The 13,415-nt window shown below is 52.7% G+C and overlaps 1 protein-coding gene across 1 annotated transcript in view; it reads left to right on the plus strand.

Annotated features, from left to right (window-relative positions):
- The window catches only part of LOC137307999 (mucin-6-like), a gene marked incomplete at its 3' end in the record, with an annotated part of 353,656 nt that overhangs the window by 11,758 nt on the left and 328,483 nt on the right, over window positions 1–13,415 (plus strand). Inside the window, exon 2 of the mRNA XM_067976969.1 lies at window positions 11,708–11,834. Within this exon, the coding sequence (XP_067833070.1) occupies window positions 11,708–11,834 (127 nt within the window). The remainder of the gene's footprint in view (window positions 1–11,707; window positions 11,835–13,415) is intronic.

The raw sequence follows: 13,415 nt of genomic DNA on the forward strand, positions 1-13,415 counted from the left end.
GGGGGTGTCACTGACCCTCCCCTCAGTGTTAATGAGATGGGGGGTGTCACTGACTCTCCCTCAGTGTTAATGGGATGGGGGGTGTTCCTGACTCTCCCCTCAGTGTTAATGAGATGGGGGTTGTCCCTGACCCTCCCCTCAGTGTTAATGAGATGGGGGGTGTCCCTGACTCTCTCTCAGTGTTAATGAGATGGGGGGTGTCCCTGACTCTCCCTCAGTGTTAATGGGATGGGGGGTGTTCCTGACTCTCCCCTCAGTGTTAATGTGATGGGGGGTGTCCCTGACTCTCCCCTCAGTGTTAATGTGATGGGGGGTGTCCCTGACTCTCCACTCAGTGTTAATGAGATGGGGGGTGTCCCTGACTCTCTCTCAGTGTTAATGAGATGGGGGGTGTCCCTGACTCTCTCTCAGTGTTAATGAGATGGGGGGTGTGCCTGACTCTCCACTCAGTGTTAATGAGATGGTGGGTGTCCCTGACTCTCCTCTCAGTGTTAATGAGATGGGGGGTGTCCCTGACTCTCCTCTCAGTGTTAATGAGATGGGGGGTGTCCCTGACTCTCTCTCAGTGTTAATGAGATGGGGGGTGTCCCTGACTCTCCACTCAGTGTTAATGAGATGGGGGGTGTCCCTGACTCTCCTCTCAGTGTTAATGAGATGGGGGGTGTTCCTGACTCTCCCCTCAGTGTTAATGAGATGGGGGGGTGTCCCTGACTCTCCTCTCAGTGTTAATGAGATGGGGGGTGTCCCTGACCATCCCCTCAGTGTTAATGAGATGGGGGGTGTCCCTGACTCTCTCTCAGTGTTAATGAGATGGGGGGTGTCCCTGACTCTCCCTCAGTGTTAATGGGATGGGGGGTGTCCCTGACTCTCCCTCAGTGTTAATGAGATGGGGGGTGTCCCTGACTCTCTCTCAGTGTTAATGAGATGGGGGGTGTCCCTGACTCTCCCTCAGTGTTAATGAGATGGGGGGTGTCCCTGACTCTCCCTCAGTGTTAATGAGATGGGGGGTGTCCCTGACTCTCCCTCAGTGTTAATGAGATGGGGGGTGTCCCTGACTCTCTCTCAGTGTTAATGAGATGGGGGGTGTTCCTGACTCTCCCCTCAGTGTTAATGAGATGGGGGGTGTCCCTGACTCTCCCCTCAGTGTTAATGAGATGGGGGGTGTCCCTGACTCTCTCTCAGTGTTAATGAGATGGGGGGTGTCACTGACTCTCCCCTCAGTGTTAATGAGATGGGGGGTGTCCCTGACTCTCTCTCAGTGTTAATGAGATGGGGCTGTCACTGACCCTCCCCTCAGTGTTAATGAGATGGGGGGTGTCCCTGACTCTCCCCTCAGTGTTAATGAGATGGGGGGTGTCTCTGACTCTCTCTCAGTGTTAATGAGATGGGAGGTGTCCCTGACTCTCCCTCAGTGTTAATGGGATGGGGGGTGTCCCTGACTCTCCCTCAGTGTTAATGAGATGGGGGGTGTCCCTGACTCTCTCTCAGTGTTAATGAGATGGGGGGTGTCCCTGACCCTCCCCTCAGTGTTAATGAGATGGGGGGTGTCCCTGACTCTCCCCTCAGTGTTAATGAGATGGGGGGTGTCACTGACCCTCCCCTCAGTGTTAATGAGATGGGGGGTGTCCCTGACTCTCCCTCAGTGTTAATGAGATGGGGGGTGTCCCTGACTCTCTCTCAGTGTTAATGAGATGGGGGGTGTCCCTGACTCTCCCCTCAGTGTTAATGTGATGGGGGGTGTCCCTGACTCTCTCTCAGTGTCAATGGGATGGGGGGTGTCCCTGACCCTCCCCTCAGTGTTAATGAGATGGGGGGTGTCCCTGACTCTCCCCTCAGTGTTAATGAGATGGGGGGTGTCACTGACCCTCCCCTCAGTGTTAATGAGATGGGGGGTGTCCCTGACTCTCAGTGTTAATGAGATGGGGGGTGTTCCTAACTCTCCCTCAGTGTCAATGTGATGGGGGGTGTCCCTGACTCTCCCTCAGTGTTAATGAGATGGGGGGTGTCCCTGACTCTCTCTCAGTGTTAATGAGATGGGGGGTGTCCCTGACTCTCCCCTCAGTGTTAATGTGATGGGGGGTGTCCCTGACTCTCTCTCAGTGTCAATGGGATGGGGGGTGTCCCTGACTCTCCCTCAGTGTTAATGAGATGGGGGGTGTCACTGACCCTCCCCTCAGTGTTAATGAGATGGGGGGTGTCACTGACCCTCCCCTCAGTGTTAATGAGATGGGGGGTGACCCTGACTCTCCCCTCAGTGTTAATGAGATTGGGGGTGTCCCTGACTCTCTCTCAGTGTTAATGAGATGGGGGGTGTCCCTGACCCTCCCCTCAGTGTTAATGAGATGGGGGGTGTTCCTAACTCTCCCCTCAGTGTTAATGTGATGGGGGGGTGTCCCTGACTCTCCCCTCAGTGTTAATGGGATGGGGGGTGTCCCTGACTCTCCCCTCAGTGTTAATGGGATGGGGGGTGTCCCTGACTCTCCCCTCAGTGTTAATGAGATGGGGGGTGTCCCTGACTCTCAGTGTTAATGAGATGGGGGGTGTCCCTGACTCTCTCTCAGTGTTAATGAGATGGGGGGTGTCCCTGACCCTCCCCTCAGTGTTAATGAGATGGGGGGTGTCCCTGACTCTCAGTGTTAATGAGATGGGGGGTGTCCCTGACTCTCTCTCAGTGTTAATGAGATGGGGGGTGTCCCTGACCCTCCCCTCAGTGTTAATGAGATGGGGGGTGTCCCTGACTCTCTCTCAGTGTTAATGAGATGGGGGGTGTCCCTGACCCTCCCCTCAGTGTTAATGAGATGGGGGGTGTCCCTGACCCTCCCCTCAGTGTTAATGAGATGGGGGGTGTCCCTGACTCTCTCTCAGTGTTAATGAGATGGGGGGTGTCCCTGACTCTCTCTCAGTGTTAATGAGATGGGGGGTGTCCCTGACTCTCCCTCAGTGTTAATGAGATGGGGGGTGTCCCTGACTCTCCCTCAGTGTTAATGAGATGGGGGGTGTCCCTGACTCTCTCTCAGTGTTAATGAGATGGGGGGTGTCCCTGACTCTCCCCTCAGTGTTAATGTGATGGGGGGTGTCCCTGACTCTCCCCTCAGTGTTAATGTGATGGGGGGTGTCCCTGACTCTCCCCTCAGTGTTAATGAGATGGGGGGTGTCCCTGACTCTCTCTCAGTGTTAATGAGATGGGGGGTGTCCCTGACTCTCCCCTCACTGTTAATGTGATGGGGGGTGTCCCTGACTCTCCCCTCACTGTTAATGTGATGGGGGGTGTCCCTGACTCTCCCCTCAGTGTTAATGTGATGGGGGGTGTCCCTGACTCTCCCCTCAGTGTTAATGAGATGGGGGGTGTCCCTGACTCTCTCTCAGTGTTAATGAGATGGGGGGTGTCCCTGACTCTCCCTCAGTGTTAATGTGATGGGGGGTGTCCCTGACTCTCCCCTCAGTGTTAATGAGATGGGGGGTGTCCCTGACTCTCCCCTCACTGTTCATGTGATGGGGGGTGTCCCTGACTCTCCCCTCAGTGTTAATGTGATGGGGGGGTGTCCCTGACTCTCCCCTCAGTGTTAATGAGATGGGGGGTGTCCCTGACTCTCCCTCAGTGTTAATGTGATGGGGGGTGTCCCTGACTCTCCCCTCACTGTTAATGTGATGGGGGGGTGTCCCTGACTCTCCCTCAGTGTTAATGTGATGGGGGGTGTCCCTGACTCTCCCCTCACTGTTAATGTGATGGGGGGTGTCCCTGACTCTCCCCTCACTGTTAATGTGATGGGGGGGTGTCCCTGACTCTCCCCTCAGTGTTAATGAGATGGGGGGTGTCCCTGACTCTCCCCTCAGTGTTAATGAGATGGGGGGTGTCCCTGACTCTCCCCTCAGTGTTAATGAGATGGGGGGTGTCCCTGACTCTCCCTCAGTGTTAATGAGATGGGGGGTGTCCCTGACCCTCCCCTCAGTGTTAATGAAATGGGGGGTGTCACTGACTCTCCCTCACTGTTAATGAGATGGGGGATGTCACTGACTCTCCCCTCAGTGTTAATGAGATGGGGGGTGTCACTGACCCTCCCCTCAGTGTTAATGAGATGGGGGGTGTCCCTGACCCTCCCCTCAGTGTTAATGAGATGGGGGGTGTCACTGACCCTCCCCTCAGTGTTAATGAGATGGGGGGTGTCACTGACTCTCCCTCAGTGTTAATGAGATGGGGGGTGTCACTGACCCTCCCCTCAGTGTTAATGAGATGGGAGGTGTCCCTGACTCTCCCCTCAGTGTTAATGAGATGGGGGGTGTCCCTGACTCTCTCTCAGTGTTAATGAGATGGGGGGTGTCCCTGACTCTCCTCTCAGTGTTAATGAGATGGGGGTTGTCCCTGACCCTCCCCTCAGTGTTAATGAGATGGGGGGTGTCCCTGACTCTCCCCTCAGTGTTAATGAGATGGGGGGTGTCCCTGACTCTCTCTCAGTGTTAATGAGATGGGGGGTGTCCCTGACTCTCCCTCAGTGTTAATGGGATGGGGGGTGTTCCTGACTCTCCCCTCAGTGTTAATGAGATGGGGGTTGTCCCTGACCCTCCCCTCAGTGTTAATGAGATGGGGGGTGTCCCTGACTCTCTCTCAGTGTTAATGAGATGGGGGGTGTCCCTGACTCTCCCTCAGTGTTAATGGGATGGGGGGTGTTCCTGACTCTCCCCTCAGTGTTAATGTGATGGGGGGTGTCCCTGACTCTCCCCTCAGTGTTAATGTGATGGGGGGTGTCCCTGACTCTCCACTCAGTGTTAATGAGATGGGGGGTGTCCCTGACTCTCTCTCAGTGTTAATGAGATGGGGGGTGTCCCTGACTCTCCACTCAGTGTTAATGAGATGGTGGGTGTCCCTGACTCTCTCTCAGTGTTAATGAGATGGGGGGTGTGACCTGACTCTCTCTCAGTGTTAATGAGATGGGGGGTGTCCCTGACTCTCCACTCAGTGTTAATGAGATGGGGGGTGTCCCTGACTCTCCTCTCAGTGTTAATGAGATGGGGGGTGTTCCTGACTCTCCCCTCAGTGTTAATGAGATGGGGGGGGGTGTCCCTGACTCTCCTCTCAGTGTTAATGAGATGGGGGGTGTCCCTGACCCTCCCCTCAGTGTTAATGAGATGGGGGGTGTCCCTGACTCTCCCTCAGTGTTAATGAGATGGGGGGTGTCCCTGACTCTCCCTCAGTGTTAATGAGATGGGGGGTGTCCCTGACTCTCTCTCAGTGTTAATGAGATGGGGGGTGTTCCTGACTCTCCCCTCAGTGTTAATGAGATGGGGGGTGTCCCTGACTCTCCCCTCAGTGTTAATGAGATGGGGGGTGTCCCTGACTCTCTCTCAGTGTTAATGAGATGGGGGGTGTCACTGACTCTCCCCTCACTGTTAATGAGATGGGGGGTGTCCCTGACTCTCTCTCAGTGTTAATGAGATGGGGGGTGTCACTGACCCTCCCCTCAGTGTTAATGAGATGAGGGGTGTCCCTGACTCTCCCCTCAGTGTTAATGAGATGGGGGGTGTCTCTGACTCTCTCTCAGTGTTAATGAGATGGGAGGTGTCCCTGACTCTCCCTCAGTGTTAATGGGATGGGGGGTGTCCCTGACTCTCCCTCAGTGTTAATGAGATGGGGGGTGTCACTGACTCTCCCTCAGTGTTAATGAGATGGGGGGTGTCCCTGACTCTCCCTCAGTGTTAATGAGATGGGCGGTGTCCCTGACTCTCCCTCAGTGTTAATGAGATGGGGGGTGTCCCTGACTCTCTCTCAGTGTTAATGAGATGGGGGGTGTCCCTGACCCTCCCCTCAGTGTTAATGAGATGGGGGGTGTCCCTGACTCTCCCCTCAGTGTTAATGAGATGGGGGGTGTCACTGACCCTCCCCTCAGTGTTAATGAGATGGGGGGTGTCCCTGACTCTCCCTCAGTGTTAATGAGATGGGGGGTGTCCCTGACTCTCTCTCAGTGTTAATGAGATGGGGGGTGTCCCTGACTCTCCCCTCAGTGTTAATGTGATGGGGGGTGTCCCTGACTCTCTCTCAGTGTCAATGGGATGGGGGGTGTCCCTGACCCTCCCCTCAGTGTTAATGAGTTGGGGGGTGTCCCTGACTCTCCCCTCAGTGTTAATGAGATGGGGGGTGTCACTGACCCTCCCCTCAGTGTTAATGAGATGGGGGGTGTCCCTGACTCTCAGTGTTAATGAGATGGGGGGTGTTCCTAACTCTCCCTCAGTGTCAATGTGATGGGGGGTGTCCCTGACTCTCCCTCAGTGTTAATGAGATGGGGGGTGTCCCTGACTCTCTCTCAGTGTCAATGGGATGGGGGGTGTCCCTGACTCTCCCTCAGTGTTAATGAGATGGGGGGTGTCACTGACCCTCCCCTCAGTGTTAATGAGATGGGGGGTGTCCCTGACCCTCCCCTCAGTGTTAATGAGATGGGGGGTGACCCTGACTCTCCCCTCAGTGTTAATGAGATTGGGGGTGTCCCTGACTCTCTCTCAGTGTTAATGAGATGGGGGGTGTCCCTGACCCTCCCCTCAGTGTTAATGAGATGGGGGGTGTTCCTAACTCTCCCCTCAGTGTTAATGTGATGGGGGGGGTGTCCCTGACTCTCCCCTCAGTGTTAATGGGATGGGGGGTGTCCCTGACTCTCAGTGTTAATGAGATGGGGGGTGTCCCTGACTCTCTCTCAGTGTTAATGAGATGGGGGGTGTCCCTGACCCTCCCCTCAGTGTTAATGAGATGGGGGGTGTCCCTGACTCGCAGTGTTAATGAGATGGGGGGTGTCCCTGACTCTCTCTCAGTGTTAATGAGATGGGGGGTGTCCCTGACCCTCCCCTCAGTGTTAATGAGATGGGGGGTGTCCCTGACCCTCCCCTCAGTGTTAATGAGATGGGGGGTGTCCCTGACTCTCTCTCAGTGTTAATGAGATGGGGGGTGTCCCTGACTCTCTCTCAGTGTTAATGAGATGGGGGGTGTCCCTGACTCTCCCTCAGTGTTAATGAGATGGGGGGTGTCCCTGACTCTCCCTCAGTGTTAATGAGATGGGGGGTGTCCCTGACTCTCTCTCAGTGTTAATGAGATGGGGGGTGTCCCTGACTCTCCCCTCAGTGTTAATGTGATGGGGGGTGTCCCTGACTCTCCCCTCAGTGTTAATGAGATGGGGGGTGTCCCTGACCCTCCCCTCAGTGTTAATGAGATGGGGGGTGTCCCTGACTCTCCCCTCAGTGTTAATGAGATGGGGGGTGTCCCTGACTCTCTCTCAGTGTTAATGAGATGGGGGGTGTCCCTGACTCTCCCCTCACTGTTAATGTGATGGGGGGTGTCCCTGACTCTCCCCTCACTGTTAATGTGATGGGGGTTGTCCCTGACTCTCCCCTCAGTGTTAATGTGATGGGGGGTGTCCCTGACTCTCCCCTCAGTGTTAATGAGATGGGGGGTGTCCCTGACTCTCTCTCAGTGTTAATGAGATGGGGGGTGTCCCTGACTCTCTCTCAGTGTTAATGAGATGGGGGGTGTCCCTGACTCTCCCTCAGTGTTAATGAGATGGGGGGTGTCCCTGACTCTCTCTCAGTGTTAATGAGATGGGGGGTGTCCCTGACTCTCCCTCAGTGTTAATGAGATGGGGGGTGTCCCTGACTCTCCCCTCAGTGTTAATGAGATGGGGGGTGTCCCTGACTCTCCCTCAGTGTTAATGTGATGGGGGGTGTCCCTGACTCTCCCCTCACTGTTCATGTGATGGGGGGTGTCCCTGACTCTCCCCTCACTGTTAATGTGATGGGGGGGGTGTCCCTGACTCTCCCCTCAGTGTTAATGAGATGGGGGGTGTCCCTGACTCTCCCCTCACTGTTAATGTGATGGGGGGTGTCCCTGACTCTCCCCTCACTGTTAATGTGATGGGGGGTGTTCCTGACTCTCCCCTCAGTGTTAATGAGATGGGGGGTGTCCCTGACTCTCCCCTCAGTGTTAATGAGATGGGGGGTGTCCCTGACTCTCCCTTCAGTGTTAATGAGATGGGGGGGGGTGTCCCTGACTCTCCCCTCAGTGTTAATGTGATGGGGGGTGTCCCTGACTCTCCCCTCAGTGTTAATGAGATGGGGGGTGTCCCTGACTCTCCCCTCAGTGTTAATGAGATGGGGGGTGTCCCTGACTCTCCCTTCAGTGTTAATGAGATGGGGGGGGGTGTCCCTGACTCTCCCCTCAGTGTTAATGAGATGGGGAGTGTTCCCAACTCTCCCCTCACTTTCCTCATTGGTCAACCCAGCGGAGTGATTGACTGAAAGCATGGCTGCAATGGTCTCTGCGGGGACCCCCATAGAACAGAGGTCTATGGACTCCCTGGAGAAAAGCTGTACATTTCCACAGTCATCAGATATTTGATCACCTTCCCAACCCCCATCCCCACCAATGATCTTTCTTCGGTCGGAGGTGGGGGAGGAGGCAGCTACCAGAAGGCCGAATGTGTCAATGGTCAGGAGTGTTTCTGTTTCCCGCCCTGCTGTCAAGAGCTAGACCCAGCTCGGAAATTGTGTGATCCTCTCCTCTGACAGGGACAGATCACTTGTCGGGTGCTGGAGGTGCCCCTCATTGAATATTGGTCTCATGTCTTCACCGTTTGTAAAAACGTGGTGATCAGTTTGCATGATTGAGAATGACCAACAGTGAGAAACAATTTAAGGACTGAAATTCAGCCTCAGGATTCTACTCCTTCCAGTCCATCTACATAATTAAAAGTCTCGTTTCATCTTAAGTGTGTGACAACAACGACTTGCAATTATATAGTGTCTTTAATGGAGGAAAATATTTCAGTATATTATAAAATCAGTGGCACTTTTTCAATTCTGCCTCATCCATTCTGCTGTTGATATCACGAAGCACTGAGCCCGTCGATTTGTTGTTATGTCCCCGGAATTTTGCGATTAAATCACAGCCTTGAGAGTCCCGCTCACCCAAATGTGTTAATGAGATGGGAGAGAGAGATGAGTGACGGGTTTAGAAACAGAACTGAGCCAGGCACCCAATGCTTGGCACCACAGAATGATAGGGTGTAAATTCTCGTCCTAGATTTTCGTCTTCAGTGTCTGGGAATCTATTGCACTTTCAGGTACGAGCTGCCTGTTGATTTAATGGATGGAAATTTGTTGGAAGTACATGCCACTTCCAATCGGCTCTCCAGGCAGATAAAATTCTTTCGCCTGGACACTGAAAGCTCCAGGCTCATAACTTTTTGGCCCCTCTACTCTGAATTAGTGATCTCAGCTCCTGTCTTGTGTGACTGAGTGAAGGCCAGGTACTGACCATGTTGGGGCTGGATCAGAGTAACATCAGTGAGGTCTCGGCTGCAGTTCCAAGCAGCAGATGAGGTCAGTTGGTGGCAGGTGAGGTCAGTTGGTGGTAGGTGAGGTCAGTTGGTGGCAGGTGAGGTCAGTTGGTGGTAGGTGAGGTCAGTTGGTGGCAGGTGAGGTCAGTTGGTGCCAGGTGAGGTCAGTTAGAGGTAGGTGAGGTCAGTTGGTGACAGTTCAGGTCAGTTGGTGACAGGTGAGTTCAGTTGGTGGCAGGTGAGTTCAGTTGGTGGCAGGTGAGTTCAGTTGGTGGTAGGTGAGGTCAGTTGGTGACAGGTGAGGTCAGTTGGCGGCAGTTCAGGTCAGTTGGTGGCAGGTGAGGTCAGTTGGTGACAGGTGAGGTCAGTTGATGGTAGGTGAGTTCAGTTGGTGACAGGTGAGGTCAGTTGGCGGCAGTTCAGGTCAGTTGGTGGCAGGTGAGGTCAGTTGGTGGCCGGTGAGGTCAGTTGGTGGCAGGTGAGGTCAGTTGGTGGCAGGTGAGGTCAATTAGAGGTAGGTGAGGTCAGTTGGTGGTAGGTGAGGTCAGTGGGTGGCAGGTGAGGTCAATTGGTGACAGGTGAGGTCAATTGGTGACAGGTGAGGTCAGTTGGAGGCAGGTGAGGTCAGTTGGTGGTAGGTGAGGTCAGTTGGTGACAGGTGAGGTCAGTTGGTGGCAGGTGAGGTCAGTTGGTGCCAGGTGAGGTCAGTTAGAGGTAGGTGAGGTCAGTTGGTGGTAGGTGAGGTCAGTTGGTGGCAGGTGAGGTCAATTGATAACAGGTGAGGTCAGTTGGTGGTAGGTGAGGTCAGTTAGAGGTAGGTGAGTTCAGTTGGTGGCAGGTGAGGTCAATTGGTGACAGGTGAGGTCAGTTGGTGACAGGTGAGGTCAGTTGGTGGCAGGTGAGGTCAGTTGGAGGCAGGTGAGTTCAGTTGGTGACAGGTGAGTTCAGTTGGAGGCAGGTGAGTTCAGTTGGCGGCAGGTGAGGTCAGTTGGTGGCAGGTGAGGTCAGTTGGAGGTAGGTGAGGTCAGTTGGAGGCAGGTAAGGTCAGTTGGAGATAAGTGAGGTCAGTTGGAGGCAGGTGAGATAAGTTGGTGGCCGGTGAGTTCAGTTGGAGGCAGGTGAGGTCAGTTGGAGGCAGGTGAGTTCAGTTGGAGGCAGGTGAGTTCAGTTGGAGGCAGGTGAGGTCAGTTGGAGGCAGGTGAGTTCAGTTGGAGGTAGGTGAGTTCAGTTGGAGGCAGGTGAGGTCAGTTGGAGGCAGGTGAGGTCAGTTGGAGGCAGGTGAGGTCAGTTGGTGGTAGGTGAGGTCAGTTGGTGACAGGTGAGGTCATTTGGTGGCAGGTGAGGTCAATTGGTGGCAGGTGAGGTCAGTTGGTGGTAGATGAGGTCAGTTGGTGGCAGGTGAGGTCAGTTGGAGGCAGGTGAGGTCAGTTGGAGGCAGGTGAGGTCAGTTGGTGGTAGGTGAGGTCAGTTGGTGGCAGGTGAGGTCAGTTGGTGACAGGTGAGGTCAGTTGGTGACAGGTGAGGTGACAGGTGAGGTCAGTTGGTGACAGGTGAGGTCAGTTGGAGGCAGGTGAGGTCAGTTGGTGACAGGTGAGGTCAGTTGGCGGTAGGTGAGGTCAGTTGGTGACAGGTGAGGTCAGTTGGAGGCAGGTGAGGTCAGTTGGTGACAGGTGAGGTCAGTTGGCGGTAGGTGAGGTCAGTTGGCGGTAGGTGAGGTCAGTTGGTGACAGGTGAGGTCAGTTGGAGGTAAGTGAGGTCAGTTGGAGGCAGGTGAGGTCAGTTGGTGGCAGGTGAGGTCAGTTGGAGGCAGGTGAGGTCAGTTGGCGGTAGGTGAGGTCAGTTGGTGACAGGTGAGGTCAGTTGGCGGTAGGTGAGGTCAGTTGGCGGTAGGTGAGGTCAGTTGGTGACAGGTGAGGTCAGTTGGAGGTAAGTGAGGTCAGTTGGAGGCAGGTGAGGTCAGTTGGTGGCAGGTGAGGTCAGTTGGAGGCAGGTGAGGTCATTTGGCGGTAGGTGAGGTCAGTTGGTGACAGGTGAGGTCAGTTGGAGGCACATGAGGTCAGTTGGTGACAGGTGAGGTCAGTTGGAGGCACATGAGGTCAGTTGGTGGTAGGTGAGGTCAGTTGGCGGTCGGTGAGGTCAGTTGGTGTCAGCAGGTCCACTCAGCTATGATGTGTAGTTGGACCCAGAGAACTGGGCAGATAATAGAGGGACATCGTACCCTCACAATTAATAAATAAAACTAAAGGAAGCCAGACTCGAGTACTTATACCACGTGTCTTTTTTGTGTAAAGTCCAGTTTGCTCTTGGTGATATTGGATCCACAGAACACTGGACTGACTTGTGTAATACATCCTGCCATTGTTTCATTTAATTCATCTTCTGCTGTTGCTTGCTAGGAATATTCGATTGCCATACAGTTCGAATGGAATAAATATTCAACCTTTTGGGAACCTCGTCAAACTGTTGGCCAAGCAGCAGGGAGTTGATGTCATCATTGTCTGGAACAATGAAGATTACCTGATGGTATGTAACCTTTCGTCATTTAACAGTTCCTTCCTGTATGGTCATTTTTAGCATTTACCCTCCTTCCCTGCTCCTGTGGTTCCCTTTATGCCACTTGCCGTTTGTGACTGACGTGGGCAGCGGGCAAACCGCTCCCTGGCGTCTCTCAATGTCACAGTGAAACCTCTGGAATACACGTCAGGGCTCTTCGTTATTGTTTTTTATATGTGGGAGGACCTGGTGTCTGGGATCCAATGTAAACAACAGGCCCTGCCATCCTGTGGCACAGTGTGTAAGTGATGACACTATGAGAGTCAGCAATATCATAACTCTGACACACAGAGGCTCTGTAAGAGTTAATAATGCAAATCACTTAGAAATATAGAAGTTTACAAGGAATAACAAACTTAATTTATTTATATAGCATCCTTAGGACATCCCAAAGCATTTCACAGACAATGAGTTATTTTAAACTGTAGTCACTGTTGTTTTGTGGGCAGCATAATCCCACAAATGGCAATGAGATAAATGGCCAGTGAATATATTTTGATGATGTTGATTGAGGGATAAATATTGGCCAGGACATCGGGAGAACTCCCTTGGCGGCATAGTAAGTAGTGTAGATGGGAGCATAAAATTGCAAAGAAACATCGGTCGATTAAGTGAGTGGGCAAAACTATGGCAGATGGATTTCAACACAGGTAAGTGTGAGGTCATCCATTTTAGACCACAAAAAGATCGATCCGAGTATTTCTTAAATGGTGAAAAGTTAGGAACTGTGGAGGTTGAAAGAGATTTAGGGGTCCATGTACACAAATCACTGAAATGTAGTGGTTTGATACAAAAAATAATCAAAAAGGCCAATGGAAAGTTAGCCTTTATATCTACAGGGTTAGAATGTAACGGGAGGAGGTTTTGCTACAGCTATACAAAGCCCTGGTTAGACCACATCGGGAGGACTGTGTACAGTTCTGGGCACCGCACCTCAGAAAGGATAAACTGGCCTTGGAAGGAGTGCAGCGCAGGTTCACCAGAATGTTACCAGGGCTTCAAGGTTTAAATTATGAGGAAAGATTAAATAAAGTAAGCTTGTATTCCCTGGAATATAGAAGGTTAGGGGATGATTTGATTGAGGTTTTTAGGATTTTGAAAGGAATTGATAGGATAGGTAGAGAGAAACTTTTTCCGCTTGTGGGAGAGTCTAGGACAAGGGAGCATAACCTTAAAATCAGAGCCAGGCCATTCAGAAGAGAAGTTAAGAAGCACTTCTTCACACAAAGGGTTATAGAAGTGTGGAACTCTCTCCTACAAACAGCAGTAGATGCTAGCTCAACTCATAATTTTAAATCTGAGATTGATAGATTTTTACTAGCCAAGGGTATTAAGGGATATGGAGCCAAGGTGGGTAAATGGAGTTAGGATACAGATCATTTATGATTTAACAGTCTCAAGGGGCTGAATGGCCTACCCCTGTTCCTATGTTCCTATGTTTCTACTTTTGTACAAATAGTGCTGTGGGATCCTTAACATACACCGGATCCAATGGACAGGGCCTCGGTTTAACAGCTCCAATGAAAGATGGCACCTCCAACAATGCAGCAC

The sequence above is a fragment of the Heptranchias perlo genome, unplaced genomic scaffold (assembly GCF_035084215.1).
Source record: "Heptranchias perlo isolate sHepPer1 unplaced genomic scaffold, sHepPer1.hap1 HAP1_SCAFFOLD_117, whole genome shotgun sequence".
In the NCBI taxonomy this organism is placed as follows: domain Eukaryota; kingdom Metazoa; phylum Chordata; class Chondrichthyes; order Hexanchiformes; family Hexanchidae; genus Heptranchias; species Heptranchias perlo.